We start from the raw sequence: 22,887 nt of genomic DNA on the forward strand, positions 1-22,887 counted from the left end.
AATGGAAATAAAGTTTGGAAGAGAATTCTAGACCAAAGATACACATTTGAGAATTGTCATGAGACTGGGTGAGAGTACGAAAAGAATAAATACAGACAGAAATGAGAAGTCCAAGGACAGATCCCTAGCTACTCTAACATTAATATTTTGGAAAGAAATAGATGAACCGTCAAAGAAGACAAAGAAACAGTAATGAAAAGTGAGATAAAAAAAAACTGAGGAAGCACAGAACTCTAAGAGGACTACAGGAAAACAAAGCAAAGAGAAGGTAGTGATCAACTGAGGTTCTGTTGTTATGTCAGCTCAGATTCAGTCTGAGTATACAGCATTGGGTAGGCTGCTGGGAAACTTGGAAAAGGTGTTTTGGGCAGCTTGAAAGAAAAGAGAGAGAAGAAAACTGAAATCAATATTACATAATGTTTTTCAATTTTTCAAACTCCTCCACATCATACCTTGCCTTCATAGTTTCAATGATCTTAATTTTTTTATTGAAAGGTGTTAATCATGAAATAACTTAAGATATCAGTTATGAAACTCTTCATTCTCATACCATCAACTTATAAACATTTTTGCATCTATGTCTGTTAGTCTTCTACTTTCTGTCTTGTGATGACATTTCTACCTTCTCATAAAAAAAAAAATGTTGTGTTAGTCCATTTTGGGCCACTGTAGCAAAATGCCACCAGCTGGGTGGCTTGTATACAACAGAAATTTATTTCTCACAGTTCTGGAGGCTGCAAAATCCCAAGATAAAAGCATTGAAGATTGCTGCCTGGCGAGGTGAAACTTTCATATTTGCAGACAGCACCTTCTTACTATTTCCTCACTTGGTGGAAGGAATAAGAGGTCTCTCTCAGGTATCTTTCAAAATCCCACTCATGAAAATTCTGTCCTTCATCACCTTTTAAAAGTCTTGCCTTCTAATACCCTCATATTGGTGATTACTTTAACATGTGAATTTGGAGGGGGAGGCAGAGCAAAAACCTTTAGACCATCACAGATACTTACTTGAATTACACTCTAGTTCTTAGGAATTCTGTCCTTCAGTATCTCCCTTTGTTCTTCATAATCAGTAATCTCTACTAAAACCAACCCCACTAGTATAGAAACTTGATAGTACTTCAAAAAACAAACAAAAAAGTTTTCCTTGATCCCACTACTGACTCAATTTCTTTTTCCTTTTCAAAATTCAACACTTGTGAGCTGGGTGTGGTGGCACATGCCTACATTCCCTAACTTGGGAAGCTCAGGCAGGAGGATCATGAGTTTAAAGCCAGATTCAGCTAATTAGCAAGGCCCTAAGCATCTTAGTGAGACCCTGTCTCAAAAGAAAAAAATAAAAAGTGATAGGGAGAACTGGGATTGTAGCTCAGTGGTAGAGTGCTTGCCTAGCATGTGTGAGGTACTGGGTTTGATTTTCAGCTCAGCATATAAATAAATAAATTAAATAAAGGTCCATCAACGACTACGATTTTTTTTTTTTTAATTTTAAAAAAGGGGCTGGGAATGTGCTCAGTGGTTAAGCATCCCTGGCTCCAATTGTCAGTTCCAAAACAAACAAGCTTATAAATATTTTTAAATTTTGATCTCTAGTTTTTGGTTTGTGATTATTTTTAGAAATTCTGTCTCTGTTTTCTTATAATACTTTGCAACATCAGAGGTAAGGACAGCAAAGGGATAAAGTAGAGGAGTAAAATTTGGAAACAGAAAAAAATTCATGGTGAACATAATATCACATTGGTCCTTCAGCATGGTTTAGGGGAACAAAACAGTTAATTACAGTAGAGCGATGTGATGGGAGGGGAGGGAAGGGGATGAGAGGATAGGAAGGGCAGCAGAATAAAATAGACATTATTATTGCTGTATGTATATAGGTGACAGTGTGATTCTGCAACCTGTACAATCAGAAAAATGAGAAATTATACCCCATTTGATTCAAAGTGTGAATTGTCAAGATCATTGTACTGTCATGTGTAGCTAATAAAAAAAAAAAACAGTTAATTACAGGTTTGGACAACAGGCCAGGTTCTGCTGAATGTCTCCCCTGAACCCTATCGATGATAAATTCCAACTATTAGAAGACAAAATTCTCAGAACCAGAGGTACAAGGAGGTAGAGGTGAAAGTTAAGGTCACCAGTGTGGAGACAAAGCTGCAGTGGGAAATGGTGGATACTAGGGAGCACCTTCATTATGAGGCACATACTCCTCCTACTCTTACAAAGGTATACACACCTTACCAGAAATGGAAAATTAGTAAATGCCACTCTGGGCATCAGACATGCACACATCCAAGTTAGCTGATGAGCCAAGAGAAATTTGAATTTCCATGGAAAAATAATAGGATATCTGAAAAATGTAAATACTATAAAGGAAAATAATTGCTCAGCCTTTCTGCTCCTAGCTATTTACTCAAGAGAAATAAAAATGTAGGAGTATACAAAGACTTGCTTACAAATATTTCTTAGCAGCTCTAGTAGTAGTAGGTCCAAATAAGAAATAATCCAGTCAACTGGCGAGGGGATAAAGAAAGGACAGTACATCCATACTGTGTAATACCACTCCATAATACAAAGAAGTGGACTACTGATACATAACGCATGTGAATGTCAAATACCTTAAGTAGACATACATGTGTACCTTATACTTCAAAAGGAAAAAGTATGGGGAAAACAAAAAAAAATCATTGGGTATTCAATATTTGGAGTGGAGAGAAGGCGAGTCTACACAGGAATGCAAGGGAATTTTTCAGGTTGAAGGAAATATTGTTCATCTTGAATGTGGTGGTGGTGGTCAAAAATACAATTTTGTCAAACTCATAGAATTGTACAAATTGTAGTGAATTTTGTTGTGGCCAAATTATACCTCATCTACAGACTCACAGACTCAATAAACTTGACTTTAAAGGAAAAAAAAATATGTAAACTACAAGAAAGAATTTACTATAAGGATTATAAAACAGAATAGATACTAAACAAATTCTTGGAATATAAGCTCAAGAAATTCTCTTTAAGGAATCAGGAAACAATTAATAGAAAAGAATATAAAGATTAAGAGACAGAATACAGAATCAAAAGTGACAAAATCAGTATTAAGATTTCCCAGGGGAAAAAAAAGCATTTGGAAAAATAATGACTAAAACTTTTCCAGGATTTAAGGGGAAGGGAAAATTGTAGATAGACGATGAAAGGCCATAGACAATTCTAATCAAAAAGCATAAGATAAAATTCCAACCTAGACATGTTATCTCTTATATGTAGAGATAAAATTCTAAAAACTCACAGAGCCTCTTAGAAATGGTCACTGTTGCAGAATAACAAATATCATGCTGACAAAATAGTTCATAAGTATGTTATTCAAAAAGGAGAATCTAGGAAGAAACATATTAATGGAGAAGACCTACAATTTTATGTTCAGTAAACTATAATTTAAAGGAAGGGCAAAATTAAGATACCCTTGCGTATACAGAATTCCAAACATGCACAAATAGATCTGTTTAATAAAAATTTCAGCAAGATCTTCATAAAGGGGGGAAAAAAGCAGAAATTTATGAATGTGTGAAGATCAAAGACCTAAATAAAGAAGAGATCAAGAAAAAGTATAAACATATAAATGCACACAAAATTTCAAAAAAGTACTAATAAACTGTATATGTTTGTTTAGCATGACTAAAAACAAGTAGAAATTGAAAAGTTTTATAATACTTGCATAATGTTGAAAAGATATTGATAAACTTGAAATTTGATAAGAAAATAACATAATTATTATCTTCGGCAATATTTGCATGAATACCAAAAAACTAACAAAAAATTCAAAATTGCCATCAATAAGTGTCAAAATATCAAAAGAAAGGCAGAAAAAAACAAAGGGAAGAGACATTTTAAGTAGAAAAATTTAAATAAAAATTGCAGAAATTAGCACTAATACAATAGAACTGCAATAATTCTAAATGGCTAAAGGTTTCCAATAAATAGAATCTCAGACTGAGTATAAAATTGATTGAATATAGAATATATAGTATAATATATAAAATATATAAAAATATATTTTTTCTACAGGAAAACATACTTAGACAAGGGAGTTTTAAAAGGTTAAAAATAAAAGTCAAGAAAAAAAGACACCATCTAGAAAAGGTTGAATTAAAAATGTTAAATTTGACTATTTTCATGCCCATAGGAAAAGCCTTAGTTTCAAAACAAAAATATATGCTAACAAGAGTCATAAAAAATCAGAGAAGAGAATGAACACCTACACATAAGCATCAGTTTGGAAATGCACAAGTCCAGTAACATACATGCTTACCTAACCTTAGTTTGCTCTTCCTCTTAGCAGCATCAACAATGATAGTCTCTTAAACACTTTGCATATAGCTTCCATGACACCACCCCACACCCTCCAACTTTCCTCTTACCATAATGTCCTTTTCATTCTTTTTTGCTGGCTCTTTCCCCCACTGACCTGTGATGTTTTGTTACTTGGAGCTCCATGTAGGGCACTTTCAACATCTATGTTGTGATCTTCAGATCTCTAACATTAGCTACAGACTCACAGGTGTAAGCTTCTCTGACATTAACCTCAAACAAATCTGTCCAAAACTAATATAGCCCTCTACCCTCCATCCCACTGGGCCTCCTCCACTGTTGTCTATCCTCAAGGCAGAGACCTGTGGCTCATTCATGACTCCTCTCTCTTTCACTACTCACTTCCAATTTCACAGTAAGTCTCGAACCCATATGCTTCTCTCTACTCTGAACCCCTCTCTCCAGGCCACAAGCACAGAGGGCAATCCCTGACAGAAATGCCTCTTCACAGAAGTCAGAATGATTGCTCCCGATGGCTCCACATTATTCCCCAGCCTTTTTTTTTATGACTTTCCATCTTCTGTGGAATCCAAATTTCATGCCATGACCCAAGTAAGGTACTACCATGAGTCCTTCTTAACTTCATTTTGCACTGTTAATCCCTAGCTCTCTATTCTACAAATGCATTGGGTTTCTTTCTTCATTTTTACACAACCAAGCTTTTTCTTCCTTCAAGATCCAAAAAATCCCACCAGAAAACTTTTAGAACTAATAAATGAATTCAGCAAAGTAGCAGGATATAAAATTAACATCCATAAATCAAATGCATTCCTATACATCAGCAATGAATCCACTGAAAGAGAAATTAGGAAAACTACTCCATTAAAAATATCCTCAAAAAAAAAAAAAAATACCTGGGAATCAATCTAACAAAAGAGGCGAAAGACCTCTACAATGAAAACTACAGAACACTAAAGAAAGAAATTGAAGAAAACCTCAGAAGATGGAAAAATCTCCCATGCTCCTGGATAGGCAGAATTAATATTGTCAAAATGGCCATACAACCTAAAGTGTTATACAGAGTTAGTGCAATTCCTATTAAAATCCCAATGACATTCTTCATAGAAATAGAAAAAGCAATCATGAAATTTATTTGGAAAAATAAGAGAACCAGAATGGCTAAAGAAATCCTTAGCAAGAAAAGTGAAGCAGGAGGCATCACAATACCAGACCTTAAACTATACTACAGAGCTATAGTAACAAAAAAGGAAATGGTATTGGCCCCAAAATAGACTTGTAGACCAATAGTGCATAATAGAGGACAGAGACAAACTCACATAAATATGGTTATCTCATATCAGACAAAGGTGCCAAAAACATTCACTGGAGAAAATATAGCCTATTTAACAAGTGGTGAGGCCAAACTGGAAATCCATGTGTAGCAAAATGAAATTAAACCTCTATCTCTCACCCTGTACAAAAATCAACTCAAAATAGATCAAAGACACTAAAACAGAGACCCTGCACCTAACAAAAGAAAAAATAGGCCCAAATCTTCATCACATTGGCCTAGGATCTGACTTCCTTGACAAGACTCCTAAAGTGCAAGAAGCAAAATCAAGAATCAAAAAAATGGGATGGATTCAAATTAAAAAGCTTCTTCTCAGCAAAGGAAACAATTAATAACTTGAGGAGAGAGCCTACAGATTTGGAGAAAATCTTTACCACATGTACCTCCGATAAAGCATTAATCTATAGGATATATAAATAATTCAAGCAGTTCCGGAAGATGGCGGCGGGAAGTGAGTGAGCCGCTCTGTGCTCCGCGCCACCGCGACCGCAGCATATGTTGCTGCTTCTTAAAAGAAGAAGTAAAGATCATTAAAGGAGATCTGTCGACAAGGATTCAGCACCGTGTCAAGAAAAGGGCCTAGATGGAGTGAATCCGCCATGACTTCAGCGCGAGCAGTAAGGCTGCAGCCCCCGAGCTGCCCGGCTCCCTGGGCCCCTTCTCATTCCCCTCTCCGCCTCTCCGCTTCACTTCTCCCCAGCCATCTCTCCTCCCACGCTCACTCCCTAAATCTAGATCTCAATCTCTTTCCCCCACCCCACCCGCTCTTTCGCATGCCCAGTACCCGGCCCCGAGGCGCTGCCTCCCCTCCCCCAGCCCGCAACCCCTCCACGGGGGTCCCGAAGGCCACAGCTTGGCCGCTGCCGCCGCCGCCGCCGCCACCGCTGCAGCCACCGCCGCTGCCGCCACCGCTTTCCGCGGAGCACCTCAGAACAGACTCTTAACCGCGAGAGTGAGCTGCCGAGTAAAATGGAACAGCTGATAAGATGAGTGACATTTTAAAATCTAAATGATCCAACATGGCGGCGGACGCGGAGAGATCAAGTCTCTAACCCCTTCAGCTGCACGGGCATAGGGAGAAGTAAACTGTCAAAATACTGTTCGCTCAGGACCACTAGGCACGGTTGAGCTGAAGTGGACCCCAGGCGAACAGTCTAGCCTTCTCAGAACACACCGAGCCCGAATTGGCTGCATTCTAGCTCCGGTTCGCCTGCTTCATGTGACTCAGCACTAACGATCCCGCTGAAATAACTAGTCGGCCCACCTGAACTCAAAGAGGTAAAAGCCAACTGAGCACCACAGCCAGACCCAGGTAATCAGGAGTGACGCAGGACTAGCGGCGCAGAACTCCCAGCTATCGCTATCACCAGTGCTGACAACAGGTCCCTTGCACCAGCTATCAGGGGAGTTGCTGCTACCTGAGGGCAAACAAATTCGCTGGGGGCCCTCAGCCCCAAGCCCTACAAACTTAGGGTCTGAGGGAGGCAAACAGAAAGGGTGTGCCCAGGCACCCATGAAAACAGGGCTCCCAGGAGCAGCAGACCTGGCGTGTAGTCAGTATTGTGGTGAGTGTCACAGGTGAGCGGGCCCTGGCTTGAGGAACCACAAGAGAAGGCCCTAGGCACTCAGGATTGGAGACCCGCACAGTCTGGGAAGAAGAGCTGAGGCACAGTGATTGGTTCCCACCTATCAAGAAGAGAAGCCTGGCCCAGTGGGCATAGCTCCACCAACTGGAAGAGAAGTTAATCGAGCTATATGACTGATTTATTATTATTATTATTATTATTATTTTAATGATTATTATTAGTATTTTTTTATTTTTTTATTTTATTTTCACTTTTTGTTGTTGATGTAGTTGTTGTTCTTTAACTTTCTTATTAATGGTCTCAATTTTTTTAAATTCTTTTTATTTTATTAGTATTATTATTATTTTTTAAACTTTAATTTACATTTTTTACTATCATTATAAAATTTTTTCTTTTTTATTTGTTTTAAATTTTTATTTTTTTCGTTTCTTCTTTCTTTCTTTTCACTTTTTTTTTCTTTTGTCTTCTCACTTCTTTTCAATTTTCCTATTCCCCCGTCCTTGAATTCTACCTGCCTACACTCATTCTCTTTAGTGACTTCTTCCCTCCCCTTCTAATATCTCTCCTGCCCAGTGCCTGCAAGCTAGGCAAACCTGCAACCCACAGGCGGGTCAGGTCCAGCAACCTGCCGAGTGACAGAACAGCTACACGTGCCTGCAGGGAACGCGGACAGGACCCACAAGTAGGACAGGGCCGGTGGCTTGCTGAGGGGCGGAACCGACCCCTCCCCCAGTGTCTGCAAGGTAGGCGGGACTGTGACCACCGGCAGATGGGCCGAGCGGCCTGGTGAGGGGCGGAACCGGCCCCTCCCCCGGTGCCTGCAAGCTAGGCCAACCTTCGACCCATCGGGAGGTTAGGCCCAGCAACCTGCGGAGTAAAGGAGGTGCCCCTCGTGCCTGCTGGCTCGGCGGACCTTTGACCGACCAGCAGAGCAGACCTAGGGCCTCCCAGCATGGTAGACGGATCACACCAATTGGAGGAGGATCACAGCCACTACCTGCCCTGCAAGGGTGATTATTCAACTATACAAGAGCAATATAAATAAATAGAGAGAAAATTTCAAAACACAACAGTTTCACCAAGCAGAAAGAAACGCCAGCAGTATGAAAAGACAAGGAAAGAAAGGATCACAGGCAATGCAGGTCAACTCAACTTTAGAAGAGGTAATAGGTGCAACAGATGGAATGTCAGATAGAGAGGTCAGGATATACATGCTTCAGATGATCTGGAGTCTCAAGGAAGACATGAGACAGCAAAATCAGATAATGAAAGATAACATTGACAAACAAATCCAGGAAGTAAAAGATCAATTTCACAGGGAGATAGAGGTAATAAAAAACAAACAAATAGAAATCCTAGAAATGCAGGAAACAATAAACCAAATCAAAAACTCAATTGAGAATACTACCAGCAGAGTAGATCACTTAGAAGAGAGAACATCAGACAATGAAGACAAAGTATTTCAACTGGAAAAGAACATAGACAGCTCAGCAAGTCTGTTAAGAAACCATGAGCAGAACATCCAAGAATTATGGGACAATATCAAAAGACCAAATTTAAGAGTCATTGGGATACAGCAAGGCACAGAGCTCCATACCAAAGGAATAAACAGTCTATTCAGTGAAATAATATGAGAAAACTTGCCAGACTTGAAGAATGAGACAGAATCCCAAATCCTAGAAGCCTACAGGACGCTGAATGTGCAAAATCATAAGAGATCCACACCTAGTCACATTATAATGAAGATGTCCAACATACAGAATAAGGAGAGAATTTTAAAAGCTGCAAGAGAAAGAATGCAGATTACATTTAGGGGTAAACCAATCAGGATAACAGCTGATCTCTCAACACAGACTCTGAAAGCTAGAAGATCCTGGAATAACATATTTCAAACACTGAAAGAAAATGGGTTCCAACCAAGAATCGTGTATCCGGCGAAATTAAGCTTCAGGATAGAAGATGAAATTAAAACCTTCCACGATAAACAAAAGTTAAAAGAATTCGCAGCTAGAAAACCATCTCTTCAAAAAATCCTTGGCAAAACATTACAGGAAGAGGAAATGGAAAATAACATTGAAAACCAACTATGGGAGGTAGGACAGTAAAGGGGGGAAAGTAGTCAAAGAGGATAACAAATCAGGTTTAGTAACATTAGTAAACAAATATGGCTAGAAGAACAAACCATATCTCAATAATAACCCTAAATGTTAATGGCTTAAACTCACCAATTAAGAGACACAGGCTAGTAGAATGGATCACAAAACAAGACCCAACAATATGCTGCCTACAGGAGACGCATCTGATAGGAAAAGATATTCATAGACTGAAGGTGAAAGGTTGGGAAAAATCATACCACTCATATGGACTGAGGAAACAAGCAGGAGTGTCCATACTCATATCTAATAAAATAGATTTCAAGCCAAAGTCAATCAAAAGGGATAAAGAAGGACACTTCATACTGCTCAAGGGAACCATACACCAACAAGACATAACAATCATAAATAAATATGCCCCAAATAATGGTGCAGCTGTGTTCATCAAGCAAACTCTTCTCAAGTTCAAGAGTCTAATAGACCACCATACAATAATCATGGGAGACTTCAACTCACCTCTCTCACCACTCGACAGATCTACCAAACAAAAGTTAAATAAGGAAACTATAGAACTCAACAACACAATTAACAACCTAGACTTAATTGACATATATAGACTATACCACCCAACATCAAGTAGCTACACTTTTTTCTCAGCAGCACATGGAACCTTCTCAAAAATAGACCATATATTATGTCACAGGGCAACTCTTAAACAATATAAAGGGGTAGAGATAATACCATGCATCTTATCTGATCATAATGGAATGAAACAGAAAATCAATGATAAAAGAAGGAAGGAAAAATCAAGCATCACTTGGAGAATGAACAATAGGTTGCTGAATGATCAATGGGTTTTAGAAGACATCAAGGAGGAAATTAAAAACTTCCTAGAGTTAAATGAAAACACAGACACAACATATCGGAATCTATGGGACACATTGAAAGCAGTTCTAAGAGGAAAATTCATTGCTTGGAGTTCATTCCTCAAGAAAAGAAAAAACCAACAAATAAATGATCTCATACCTCATCTCAAAATCCTAGAAAAAGAAGAGCAAAACAACTGCAAAAGAAGTAGAAGGCAAGAAATAATTAAAATCAGAGCTGAAATTAATGAAATTGAAACAAAAGAAACAATTGAAAAAATTGACAAAACTAAAAGTTGGTTCTTTGAAAAAATAAATAAAATTGACAGACCCTTAGCCATGCTAACGAAGAGAAGAAGAGAGAGAACCCAAATTACTAGCATACGGGATGAAAAAGGCAATATCACAACAGATACTTCAGAAATACAGAAGATAATCAGAAATTATTTTGAATCCTTATACTCCAATAAAATAGAAGATAGTGAAGGCATAGATAAATTCCTTAAGTCTTATGATCTGCCCAGATTGAGTCAGGAGGATATAGACAACCTAAACAGACCAATAACAATAGAAGAAATAGAAGAAACCATCAAAAGATTACCAACTAAGAAAAGCCCAGGACCGGATGGGTATACAGCAGAGTTTTACAAAACCTTTAAAGAGGAACTAACACCAATACTTTTCAAGCTATTTCAGGAAATAGAAAAAGAGGGAGAACTTCCAAATTCGTTCTACGAGGCCAACATCACCCTGATTCCGAAACCAGACAAAGACACTTCAAAGAAAGAAAACTACAGACCAATATCTCTAATGAACCTTGACGCAAAAATCCTCAATAAAATTCTGGCGAATCGGATTCAAATACATATCAAAACAATTATACACCATGATCAAGTAGGATTCATCCATGGGATGCAAGGCTGGTTCAATATACGGAAATCAATAAATGTTATTCACCACATCAATAGACTTAAAAATAAGAACCATATGATCATCTCGATAGATGCAGAAAAAGCATTCGACAAAGTACAGCATCCCTTTATGTTCAAAACTCTAGAAAAATTAGGGATAACTGGATCATACCTCAACATTGTAAAAGCAATCTATGATAAGCCACAGGCCAGCATCATTCTGAATGGAGAAAAATTGAAGGCATTCCCTCTAAGATCTGGTACAAGACAGGGATGCCCTCTCTCACCACTTCTGTTCAACATAGTCCTCGAAACACTGGCCAGAGCAATTAGACAGACGAAAGAAATTAAAGGCATAAAAACAGGAAAAGAAGAACTTAAATTATCACTATTTGCAGATGATATGATTCTATACCTAGCAGACCCAAAAGGGTCCACAAAGAAGCTATTAGAGCTAATAAATGAATTCAGCAAAGTGGCAGGATATAAAGATCAACACGCATAAATCAAAGGCATTCCTGTATATCAGCGACAAACCCTCTGAAACGGAAATGAGGACAACTACTCCATTCACATTATCCCCCCAAAAAATAAAATACTTGGGAATCAACCTAACAAAAGAGGTGAAAGATTTATACAATGAAAATTACAGAACCCTAAAGAAAGATATAGAAGAAGACCTTAGAAGATGGAAAAATATACCCTGCTCACGGATAGGCAGAACTAACATCATCAAAATGGTGATATTACCAAAAGTTCTCTATAAGTTTAATGCAATGCCAATCAAAATCCCAACAGCATTTCTTGTAGAAATAGATAAAAGAATCATGAAATTCATATGAAATAATAAAAGACCCAGAATAGCAAAAACAATACTAAGCAGGAAGTGTGAATCAGGCGGTATAGAGATACCAGACTTCAAACTATACTACAGAGCAATAGTAACTAAAACAGCATGGTACTGGTACCAAAACAGGCAGGTGGACCAATGGTACAGAATAGAGGACAAAGTAACCAATCCACACAACTACAACTATCTTATATTTGATAAAGGGGCTAAAAGCATGCAATGGAGGAAGGATAGCATCTTCAACAAATGGTGCTGGGAAAACTGGAAATCCATTTGCATCAAAAAGAAGCTGAATCCCTATCTCTCGCCATGCACAAAAGTTAACTCAAAATGGATCAAGGAGCTTGATATTAAATCAGAGACACGGCATCTGATAGAAGAAAAAGTTGGTTATGATCTACATACTGTGGGATCAGGCTCCAAATTCCTCAATAGGACACCCATAGCGCAAGAGTTAACAACTAGAATCAACAAATGGGACTTACTCAAACTAAAAAGTTTTTTCTCAGCAAAAGAAACAATAAGAGAGATAAACAGGGAGCCTACATCCTGGGAACAAATCTTTACTCCACACACTTCAGATAGAGCCCTAATAACCAGAATATATAAAGAACTCAAAAAATTAGACAATAAGATAACAAATAACCCAATCAATAAATGGGCAAAGGACCTGAACAGACACTTCTCAGAGGAGGACATACAATCAATCAATAAGTACATGAAAAAATGCTCACCATCTCTAGCAGTCAGAGAAATGCAAATCAAAACTACCCTAAGATACCATCTCACTCCAGTAAGATTGGCAGCCATTAGGAAGTCAAACAACAATAAGTGCTGGAGAGGATGCGGGGAAAAGGGCACTCTTGTTCATTGCTGGTGGGACTGCAAAATGGTGCAGCCAATTTGGAAAGCAGTATGGAGATTTCTTGGAAAGCTGGGAATGGAACCACCATTTGACCCAGCTATTCCCCTTCTCGGTCTATTCCCTAAAGCCCTAACAAGAGCATGCTACAGGGACACTGCTACATCGATGTTCATAGCAGCACAATTCACGATAGCAAGACTGTGGAACCAGCCTAAATGCCCTTCAATAGATGAATGGATAAAAAAAATGTGGCATTTATACACAATGGAGTATTACTCTGCATTAAAAAATGACAAAATCATAGAATTTGGAGGGAAATGGATGGCATTAGAGCAGATTATGCTAAGTGAAGCTAGTCAATCTTTAAAAAACAAATACCAAATGACTCCTTTGATATAAGGGGAGTAAACAAGGACAGGGTAGGGACGAAGAGCTTGAGAAGAAGATTTACAATAGCAGGGGTGAGAGGTGGGAGGGAAAGGAAGTGAGAAGGGAAATCGCATGGAAATGGAAGGCGATCCTCAGGGTTATACAAAATGACATATAAGAGGAAAGGAGGGGTAAGACAAGATAATACAAATGGAAGAAATGATTTACAGTAGAAGGGGTAGAGAGAGAAAAGGGGAGAGGAGGGGAGGGGAGGGGAGGGGAGGGGGGATAGTAGAGAATAAGACAGACAGCAGAATACATCAGACACTAGAAAGGCAATATGTCAATCAATGGAAGGGTAACTGATGTGATACAGCAATCTGTATACGGGGTAAAATTGGGAGTTCATAATCCACTTGAATCAAACTGTGAAATATGATGTATTAAGAACTATGTAATGTTTTGAACGACCAACAATAAAAAAAATAATAATAATAAAAAATACAAAAAAAAAAAAAAGAAATTCCAGTTCCATGCCAAGGAAGCCCCATGCAGCAGGCTATCGATAATGAAGACCTACATGTGGCAAGAGGAAGAAAGAATTTGCAGGGGAAAATCACTACTTTTTTCCTAGTATCATGACCAAGAGAAGCACTGTGATTTTTTTTTAATTATTATTTACAACCTTTGCAGTACAAACTTATAAAGTTAACCACAGGAGCAGGGTGAGGGGAGAAGAAGAAATGTAAAGAATCAACAGTTGGGAGACCTCTGGAGAGCAGGGTTGTTCACACAGAGAAGGCGCTTGCATGGAGACAATGTTAAGTCCCCAGTGACAAAGCTCAGTCTTGCTCCATAGTGACCCTCTGCAAGAAGAGGCCTCCAGTCCACACCACCTTGGCAGGCCCCCCCATTTGGTGTGACATCATGTGCTTAAAAAACTACATTAAAGAATAAAAAAAATGAGATGCTTAAAAAAAAAAAAAGAATTCAAAAACTTAACACTAATAAAACAAATAACCAAATCAATAAATGAGCTAAGGAACTGAACCGACACTTCACAGAAGAAGAAATACAATTGATCAACAAATATATGAAAGAGTGTTCAACATCTCTAGCAATTAGAGAAATGCAAATCAAAATCTTTCTAAAATTTCATCTCACTCCTGTCAGAATGGCAATCATCAAGAATACAGGCAACAATAAATGTTGGTGAGAATGTGGTGAAAAAGGTACACTCATACATTGCTGATAGGACTGCAAAGTGGTGCAGCCAATATAGAAAGCAGTATGGAGATTCCTCAGAAAATTGAGGATGGAATCACCATTTGACCCAGCTATTTCAGTCCTCAGTTTATACCCAAAGGACTTAAAAACAGCATACTACAGGGACACAGCCACATTAATATTTATAGGAGCACAATTCATAATAGCTAAATTGTGGAACCAACCTAGATGCCCTTCAGATGATGAATGGATAAAGAAAATGTGGTATATATACACACAGTGGAATACTATTCAGCATTAAAAGACAATAAAATCATGGCATTTGCAGGTAAATTGATGCAGTTGGAGAATATAATGCTCTGTGAATTCAGCCAATCCCAAAACACCAAATGCCAAATGTTTTCTCTGATACAAGGATGCTGATTCATAAAGTGGTGGGGGGGGAGCATGGGTGGATTACACAAACTCTAGATAGAGCAAAGGGGAAATAGGGGAAGGGAGGGGATATGCGGGGGGGGGAGGAAAGATGGTGGAATGAGATGAACATCACTACTCTAAGTACCTGTATGAAGACACAAATGGTGTGACTCTACTTTGTGTACAACCAGAGATATTAAAAAAGTGCTCTCTATGTGTAATAAGAATTGTGATGCATTCTGCTGTTATATATAACAAGTTAGAATAAAAAAACATGAAATCCTATCTGAATAGAACTGGAGAAATGTGAAATAAGTCAAGAACAGAAACACAAACACCACATGATCTCAGTTCTAAACAGAATCTGAAAAAGTTGATCTTACAGAAGTTGAGAGCAGAATAGGGATTGTTGATTAAACTGGGTTATGATGGGAGGGGTCAATCAACTGGTAGCATAAAATTGCTTGACAGAAGGGATAAGTTCTGGTATTCTATGGCAGAGCAGGGTGGATATAATAAATATAAAACTTTATATATACCTCAAACTAATTAGAAAGAAGGAATCTGAATGCATTTATCATAAAGAATTTATAAAAGCTTAATGTGATTGATATGCTACTTATTGAGTTGTATACATGAATTATAACATTACCTTGTATATAAAAATATGTATAAATATTATATATCAAATAAAATTTTTTAAAAAAATTGTTCAAGAAAAAGTGCTTGAAATCTAGTGACCTAAAATATCATTTTTTAATATAATGAGTACTAGATATTTGTTAAATCAAAAAAATATATATTACTATTCATATGTAACTTCTTAAATACAATTAATATATACATATTTTACATGTTCAACAAGTTAAATTTTAAAAATTTATTTTAAATAATAAATATTTTTATAAAATAATATTATTTTTGGTACAACAAAATTTTAATTAATAGACTTAATGGATATACAACAAAATAGATTCCAAATACAGAAACTATGTTTGTGGGTTCTCTCTGTTAAAAATATAATTTATTGATATTGACAACAATCAGTTCCCAGGCTTCTATTTTACTAATAATGGATATTTTTCAATAATGTTCCAGTTAAAAATTAGGATAATTCTTCTAGTTATGAAGAATTCTGCATTTTTAAAACCTATGTCAGACATCAATGTCCCATTTTTTGAAAAGACATGCAGAAAGTACTAACTCCAAGACAGAAAATAAGGAGGACAGAAAAGAAAATAATAATTATAATAATAGTTATCAATAAAGGAAAAGCCACATGCATTCTGAAATTTGGGTGAGTAAAGTTATACTCACCAATATAAACATTTGAAAAAAATACAATATATATGTATATAAATATTTGAAAAATAATTCAGAGAAGTGTAATATTTCTCCAAATAAAAATGACTACATTTTAAGAAGGAAACATATATTTAATTACAACAACAAATAGCCTAGTAGTACTTTAGCAATCTAAAATATTTAGCATTCTGTCCCAAAGTACAATGAAATTAATTTGGTCTATCAAATTTTTAAAATCCAGAAATATACCTATATTAAAGCTATTAGAATAGTACTATTTTAGTCCACTTCATTTTCCAGTTTAACAATTCTAAGTAGCTGTAATTACATTAATAATGAAGCTATAGTTTGAGATAAGTCACAGATTCTACATCCAGTTCTATAAAATGCTAACATACAACTATATACTCTAGTACGTTTTCCAACTGTTTTAAACATGACCCAAGTAAGAAATAGATTTACTATGCAAATTTGTACACATGTGAACATGTAAACAAACAGAAACAAATGTCAACAACAGCTATACAGTACTTGAAATAGAACCTGATATTGTACTATTTTTAAAATGCTGGTGGCATTTTTATATATTGGTTTACTAACTATCAATTTCCCAACTGACTATTGAGCTTTGACTCAGTTTGAAAATCACTGACCTAGCAAATCTATGGATCAGTAAATTATAATAAATATATACATACTTTGATTGTTTCAGAACCCAACAATGTCTGAGGGGACCTTGAAGGAGAATCAGAAGAATGCTGGAAGAAAAAGAAAGAAGAAAGGAAGAAAAGAAAAGGACAGTCCTGTGAGGCATCATACTAAAGTAGAGGGAAATGAAGAGAAGCGAAGCAAATGTTTGAATAGCACATTCTATTCTAAGGCATTACCATAGACAAGGAATCCTGCAAGACCTTATCAATGGTAGCACAGAGCTCTTCAGTTTTCTGCCTGAGCTGTGCAGGATAACAAAACTGGAAAAATTGAAACCAGGTACTGAGTTAGCAGTGAGTTCCAGGGTTGCATGCCACAAGCAGGGTAATCTGAAGTCATTACCTCCACAGGAAGGTCTAATGTGCTGTCCTTGGAGACATTTTCAGTCTTGGCTGGTTCATCTAGTGCCTAGTGATAAATGAAATATTTCTCATGTGAGGCTTCCAATCAAACACCAATGTAGTAGAAAAGCAAACCCTGTATATCTTAATTTTCTAAGGAAAAAAAAAACTGAATCATTTGATGAGCTATTCTCTAATATGAAGACACTTTCCACATTCATCCAATTTCCCCTGTGAAAACAATCTAATATAAAGTGCAACCATAAAGAAAGGAGGCTGTTTGTTTTGTTTTTGACCCACTTTTTTTTCTATTTTACTTTTTATTTAATTGTTTTCCTTTTAATTAATTAAAGTTATTTTCCTTGTTCATTTTTTTCTATCCATTAATTTGGGCATGTGGCAGAGATAATGCCAAGTATTCATCACTTTCTTTTATTTGCTTGAACACAGTTGCACAACATCTTCTTAGCCTCAAGAATTTATGTATGGATTTATGACTGATTTTTACTGAATGCAACAAAAAAAATGATGGGTAACCTCTGGTGAAAGGAAGTTAGGAATGGATATGACTTTTCTTCAGTGCCCCCCCTACACCGATCCCTCTCTCATCTTCTACAGATAACTGACATGCAAGATGAGAGTAGAAAACATTATTGAGTCACTATTAGAGGGGGCTGTGCAGGAGGGTCAAACTGAGTGACAACAAGGTATAATGTGGGAAGGTAGCAAACATCAATTGCATCAAGTCATTAAAATGTCAGGGTTTGTCTATTGTGTCAGCTAGTGTTCCTTACACCAAATAATACAGGAGTTATAGGCTATGTTTTTTTTTTTTTGGGGGGGGGAATCCTTGAAATTTTTTCATTCATACTGAGGTGTAACTCAAGCACACAAAATCTTAGATCATGTCACACAATAAACAAGAAGCTTGCAATTACAGTTCAGTTCATCCTCTTATTTATGTGCTCTAATTGCTATGTAAATTACATTTAAATATGCTATAAACATTACTGTGGTGTAAACTTGAAGTAGTTATGTGTATTTTAAAGAAATTTGAATAGAATCACATTTCCTAGTTAGCCACATAACCACCATTCCCTATGATCTGCATTCCTTACTGAAGTTCTTGGATTCTATTTGCCATTATTTCCCTTCATCTTGAAAATATTGCTTTAGCAATTTTTTTTTTGTAATGCAAGTCTGCTATCAAGGAATTCTCTTAGTTTTCTTTTAGCTATAAATATCTCTATCTTGCTTCATTCTTGAAGAAATATAGAATATAGAGTTTTCTTTCTCTGTCACCTTTTCAAAGGTCTTATTCCACCATGTTCTGGCCCCCATTGTTTCTGAGAAGTTAGCCTTCATGTATTGATGTTGCTCTGTCTGTAGGGTGTTGATTTTCTCTTTATATTTGAACCTTAGCAATTTGTCATGTGCCTATGCATGGTTTTCTTTGTATTAAAATTTCTTGGGACTATCTGAAATTCTTGAAAGTATACATTTTTTGTCTTTCATCAAATTTGGGAAATTTGGTATTTTTTTTCACTCCATTTTCTCTCTCTTCCTATCCTCCTTCTGAGACTCCAGTTATATGTTGATATATCCCACATATCAGTGAAGCTCTGTTCAATTCTTCAATATTTGTCTCTCCTGCTTTTAAAAACAGGTAATTTCTATTGGTCTATCTTCAATTTTATTGATTTTCTATATCTCAAATTTTCTCTTAAGCCAATCCAGTGCACTTTTATTTTCAATATTTTATTTTTCAATTCTAGCATTTTCATTTGATTTTAACTTATAGTTTTTATTTTTATGTTGAGAATTTCTATATGTTAATTCATTATGATAATATTTTCCTTTACATCCTTGAGCATATTTATAATAATAGCTTTAAAACCTTTACCAGATAATTACAACACCTGTAAAAACTTGGGGTTGATTTCTACCCTTGAATATTGGTGGCATTGTTCTGTTTTTCGACTGTACAGATATTATGGTTTAGAGACTGAATGACATATTATAAAGACTACAGATTCTGTTATAGTCTCGTGAAAATTTTTTTTAAATTAGTTTTATCATGCAGTTAATTGGACTCCAAACCCTGTTTGCCTGATTGTAGGCAGAAACTGAAACCTCTATTCCATGATTTTATCCTTCACTGGGCTTCATGGACACATGTATTAATTATCCAATAGTTATCCAAAGATTTGGGCAAAGTTTCTAAGCAGCATTACATGAGTTGTGTGGATTCAAATTTTAAACCCACCTTGGAGAGCAAGCTTGTGGTTAAAGTTTATTTTTTTCCTACCCTGAGCTTAGGTTAATTAGAAAATGTGCCTGTCTTTCTTTTGTAAATGTCTTTTTCTCATCTTTTCCATCCTGTACTTGAGAGTACAACCTTTCAAAAATCCTGGCTTTATGATAATGATGCAATTTCAGTTCTCTATCTTGCTCAGTTCCAAGTCTTTCTCTCCCCTTGCCTAGTTAACAATAAATGCACATTTTTATGATTAGTGAGTTTAATACCTTCAAAACAACCAAAGCATCTGCATGCAGATGAACATTCTGAATTTCAGTCTGGTATGGTATTTGGTCCTTTGGGATTTCCCATACTTTTTTTATGTGCTAAAGCTGTCTACTGAATTGGACCACACTTGCCAGTGTTTGACTGAAAATGACCTAAAAAGATGGTAATTTCACATATTCTACCTAGTTTTAGAATTTTGATCATCAATTCTAAATGTTTTACCACAGGAAGCTTTTCAACCTATCTAGTTCAAATCCACTTTCAAATTTCAACAATCTACCATCCCTAAGTTCATTCAGAAATATGTACCAAGAGTTTCCAAGAGAGGTACTAAAGAAATCATCACAAATGTGATAAGCAATTACAGACTAATTAGAATAAGTGACTAGTCCTTCAAGGCAATCATTTTCAAAGGAAAAAAAATAATGATCTGAATATAGATGTTCTGGCAAATTTGTAAACAAATAAAAGAACCAGTTCTCTATTATAATGTTTTATATAATTTTTTTTAGAATACCATTCTGCCCTGTCCTATTGTTTAGATTTGCCTCCCATTTCTCATTTCTTCATTGTCATCTTGATTTAGCCATATCCTTAATTAAACTTGTCCCACCAGGACATGGAACTGTGAAATTCATTGTTCATCAGAATCTATTTTCCTCCTTTTTACAAACCCAGGCAAATAACAGATCTACATTTACACTTATAGGCCTTTACCTACAGGCTGCATGTCAGATGCTAGAATCATCTCTTTGGCATAGGATATATATCTAAGAATTCATTAAAATGGCCTCTAAAGGATAAGCTCTTACCATCCCTTTATTTTAATAGTTCACAAACAAAATATTGTTTGAAAACTTTTGTTTCCAAAATGCACTTCCCTCCCTATTATATAACAAAATTTAGAAGATTAGTTATGATAACTGAATAGGAATATTTTTACCAAAAATAATGTCTTATGCAATTTTCTTCTTCCTCTAAAATTAAGATTAATAATGAGAAATGATTGGCGGGGAACAGAAATTTTTACATAATATCTCTTATCTGGGATTCAGAGGGTTTAATATTTCCCTGATAGCAGGTGTTCATCAGTTCCTATTCATACTGTAGGTAAGGAAGAGGTTCCTTCCCCAGTGTTATTAGTATGAACAAATACATGACTCTTACACCAAACAGATGCTAAATCACAATGGTTTATATACAGTGTATATCACAGGTACCCGAAGTCCAAGAAAGGAGGACACCAAATAGTATGCAGGCCACACAAGGGTTGAACTAAGGTACAGAGTGAACAACCAGGGACAGTGGAGTTCGGCTTCATAGTATCACTTAGAGAACTCCTATTCATCTTTTTCTTTGCTTTTCTTTTTAAAGTAGAACTTATTTTTTTCAATTGTTTGTGTTCAACACTGATTCATCTTGAAGACCCAAATCAGACTCCTTTATAATGTCTTTCTGGCCCTCAGACTAAAGTCAACCATTCCCTGATTAGGCACCATATACTTAAGCATTCTGTATGGTAATTTTTTTCCGAAACTACTTCTTTACAGTACTGGACTGTTTGTTCTATTATGGTATTATCTTTGTAGCCCCAGGATACAGAACATGGTAGAGGCTCAGGAAAAATCTTCAGGATGGATTGAAGAGTGAACTCAGAAAGTAATGGATTTAAATGAGTGAATGAATTATATAAATATGATTTTAGGACTCCACTTCTGCTTTAGAGAAGTGGTTTAAACTCTAAGTATTTTAACTAATAAATAAATTAGCTATTTTTCCATAATATAATTAAATTTGCTTCTCGTCAATGATCAGCTCTTAGCATGTGATCAGTATTGGTACAGTGAGATGATTTTTTTTTTCAGCCAAAACCAGATGTGGTTGTTATTTTAGCTAAATTAGAAAATTACTACAGGCAAATACAACTTTTGTTGGGCTACTCAAATTATTAGACTTCATTCAAAGAATGTCAAAATTATCTACTTATGTCCCCAAGAAAACTAAGCAAGATAATGATTTTAAGCAGAAATGCCAAAACCTGAAATGGGGGCAATAGTCAGACGGTATTAAAACTATTTTGTATGTGGACAGGCTTATTTTGGATTAGATAGCCTTGAAATTTACTAGACTTGATATTTTAACTGACTAGAAATTATTTGTCAAATATATCATCTTGATCCACTTCTAACAGCCATAAAACTAGCTTTTTTTTCATTGTTCAAAAATTTATTAAAAGAAAATATTCTAAATCTCTCTTAATAAGCCTGAGCATAGATTTATATATATTTATATTTTGTTTGTTTTACAAGTTAGCCAGCAGGGTTGTATTGAGGTTTCTTTACATTTGTTCATTGTGAGTCAGTCTCTAAAAATATTCCCCAGTAAAATATTGTTATTAAAAACATTTTTCATCAAATTGCACTATAGCAATTGATGCATAAATAGAATATTGTTTAAATCTTTTTTAAAAGATTTAAATTTTTAAATCTAAATTTTCAGATATTCTTACTATAATATTTACAATTTACACAGAACAGCAAACTTTGGAGCCTAGATTTTAAAAGGAGACCTAGTGAATCCAACTTTCAGCAGAAAATAGTTTCTGAACCTAGCACTGCATTATAATTAAGAGCCAAGTGCTATGAAAAAGCATCACAGATCATATTTTCATCCTTATGAGAAAACATGCCAATAAACTGTAATAGGTGTTCTCCACTGAAAAAGAGCACCTCTGATAGAACTGTACTTTTCAGTCAGATGTATTGAATTGGTCTAAACTGCTCCCCAAGGAAATGGGATTAAGTTCTAAAAATCTGAAGATGGAATGAATTGATCGTACTAGAAATGAAATTAGACAGCAAACTGCCTCCAAAGGAAGAATGATCTAAAAGGACTTGTAAACTTTTTGTTATCTCTCGACCGCCTATTGAATTGAATTTCAAAACTTCTGTACATGAGTTACTGGATTTTAGTAAGGATCAAATGAACCTTTAAAAATGATTTATGTTAAGCCTAAATGCCCCTATACTTTCTTAATCTGCTCAACCATTTGGTAGAATAAATCACCAGAGCACTACAGAAGACTTGCTTCAGGAATACAATACCATTTGTAGGATTACAGATATTCTCAGAAAAATAAATCTTACTTTGATTATCTAGTTGGGGAATC

General features: G+C 36.0%; 1 protein-coding gene across 18 annotated transcripts in view; it reads right to left on the reverse strand.

Moving 5' to 3' along the window:
* Nucleotides 1–22,887, reverse strand: part of Mlip (muscular LMNA interacting protein) — a 237,267-nt gene that overhangs the window by 83,827 nt on the left and 130,553 nt on the right. For 11 of the 18 annotated variants that reach the window (XM_077801980.1, XM_026411243.2, XM_026411252.2 and 8 more), the window contains 3 exons: nucleotides 17,193–17,258; nucleotides 17,027–17,110; nucleotides 16,838–16,897 (listed from right to left, as the gene is read on the reverse strand). The exons of 1 other annotated variant lie outside the window; for it this stretch is intronic. In XM_077801980.1, the coding sequence (XP_077658106.1) occupies nucleotides 16,838–16,897; nucleotides 17,027–17,110; nucleotides 17,193–17,258 (210 nt within the window). The remainder of the gene's footprint in view (nucleotides 1–16,837; nucleotides 16,898–17,026; nucleotides 17,111–17,192; nucleotides 17,259–22,887) is intronic. 6 more of the 18 variants (XM_026411254.2, XM_077801978.1, XM_026411241.2 and 3 more) reach the window with 2 other exon arrangements.

This window comes from Urocitellus parryii, chromosome 8, assembly GCF_045843805.1.
Source record: "Urocitellus parryii isolate mUroPar1 chromosome 8, mUroPar1.hap1, whole genome shotgun sequence".
Classification (NCBI taxonomy): domain Eukaryota; kingdom Metazoa; phylum Chordata; class Mammalia; order Rodentia; family Sciuridae; genus Urocitellus; species Urocitellus parryii.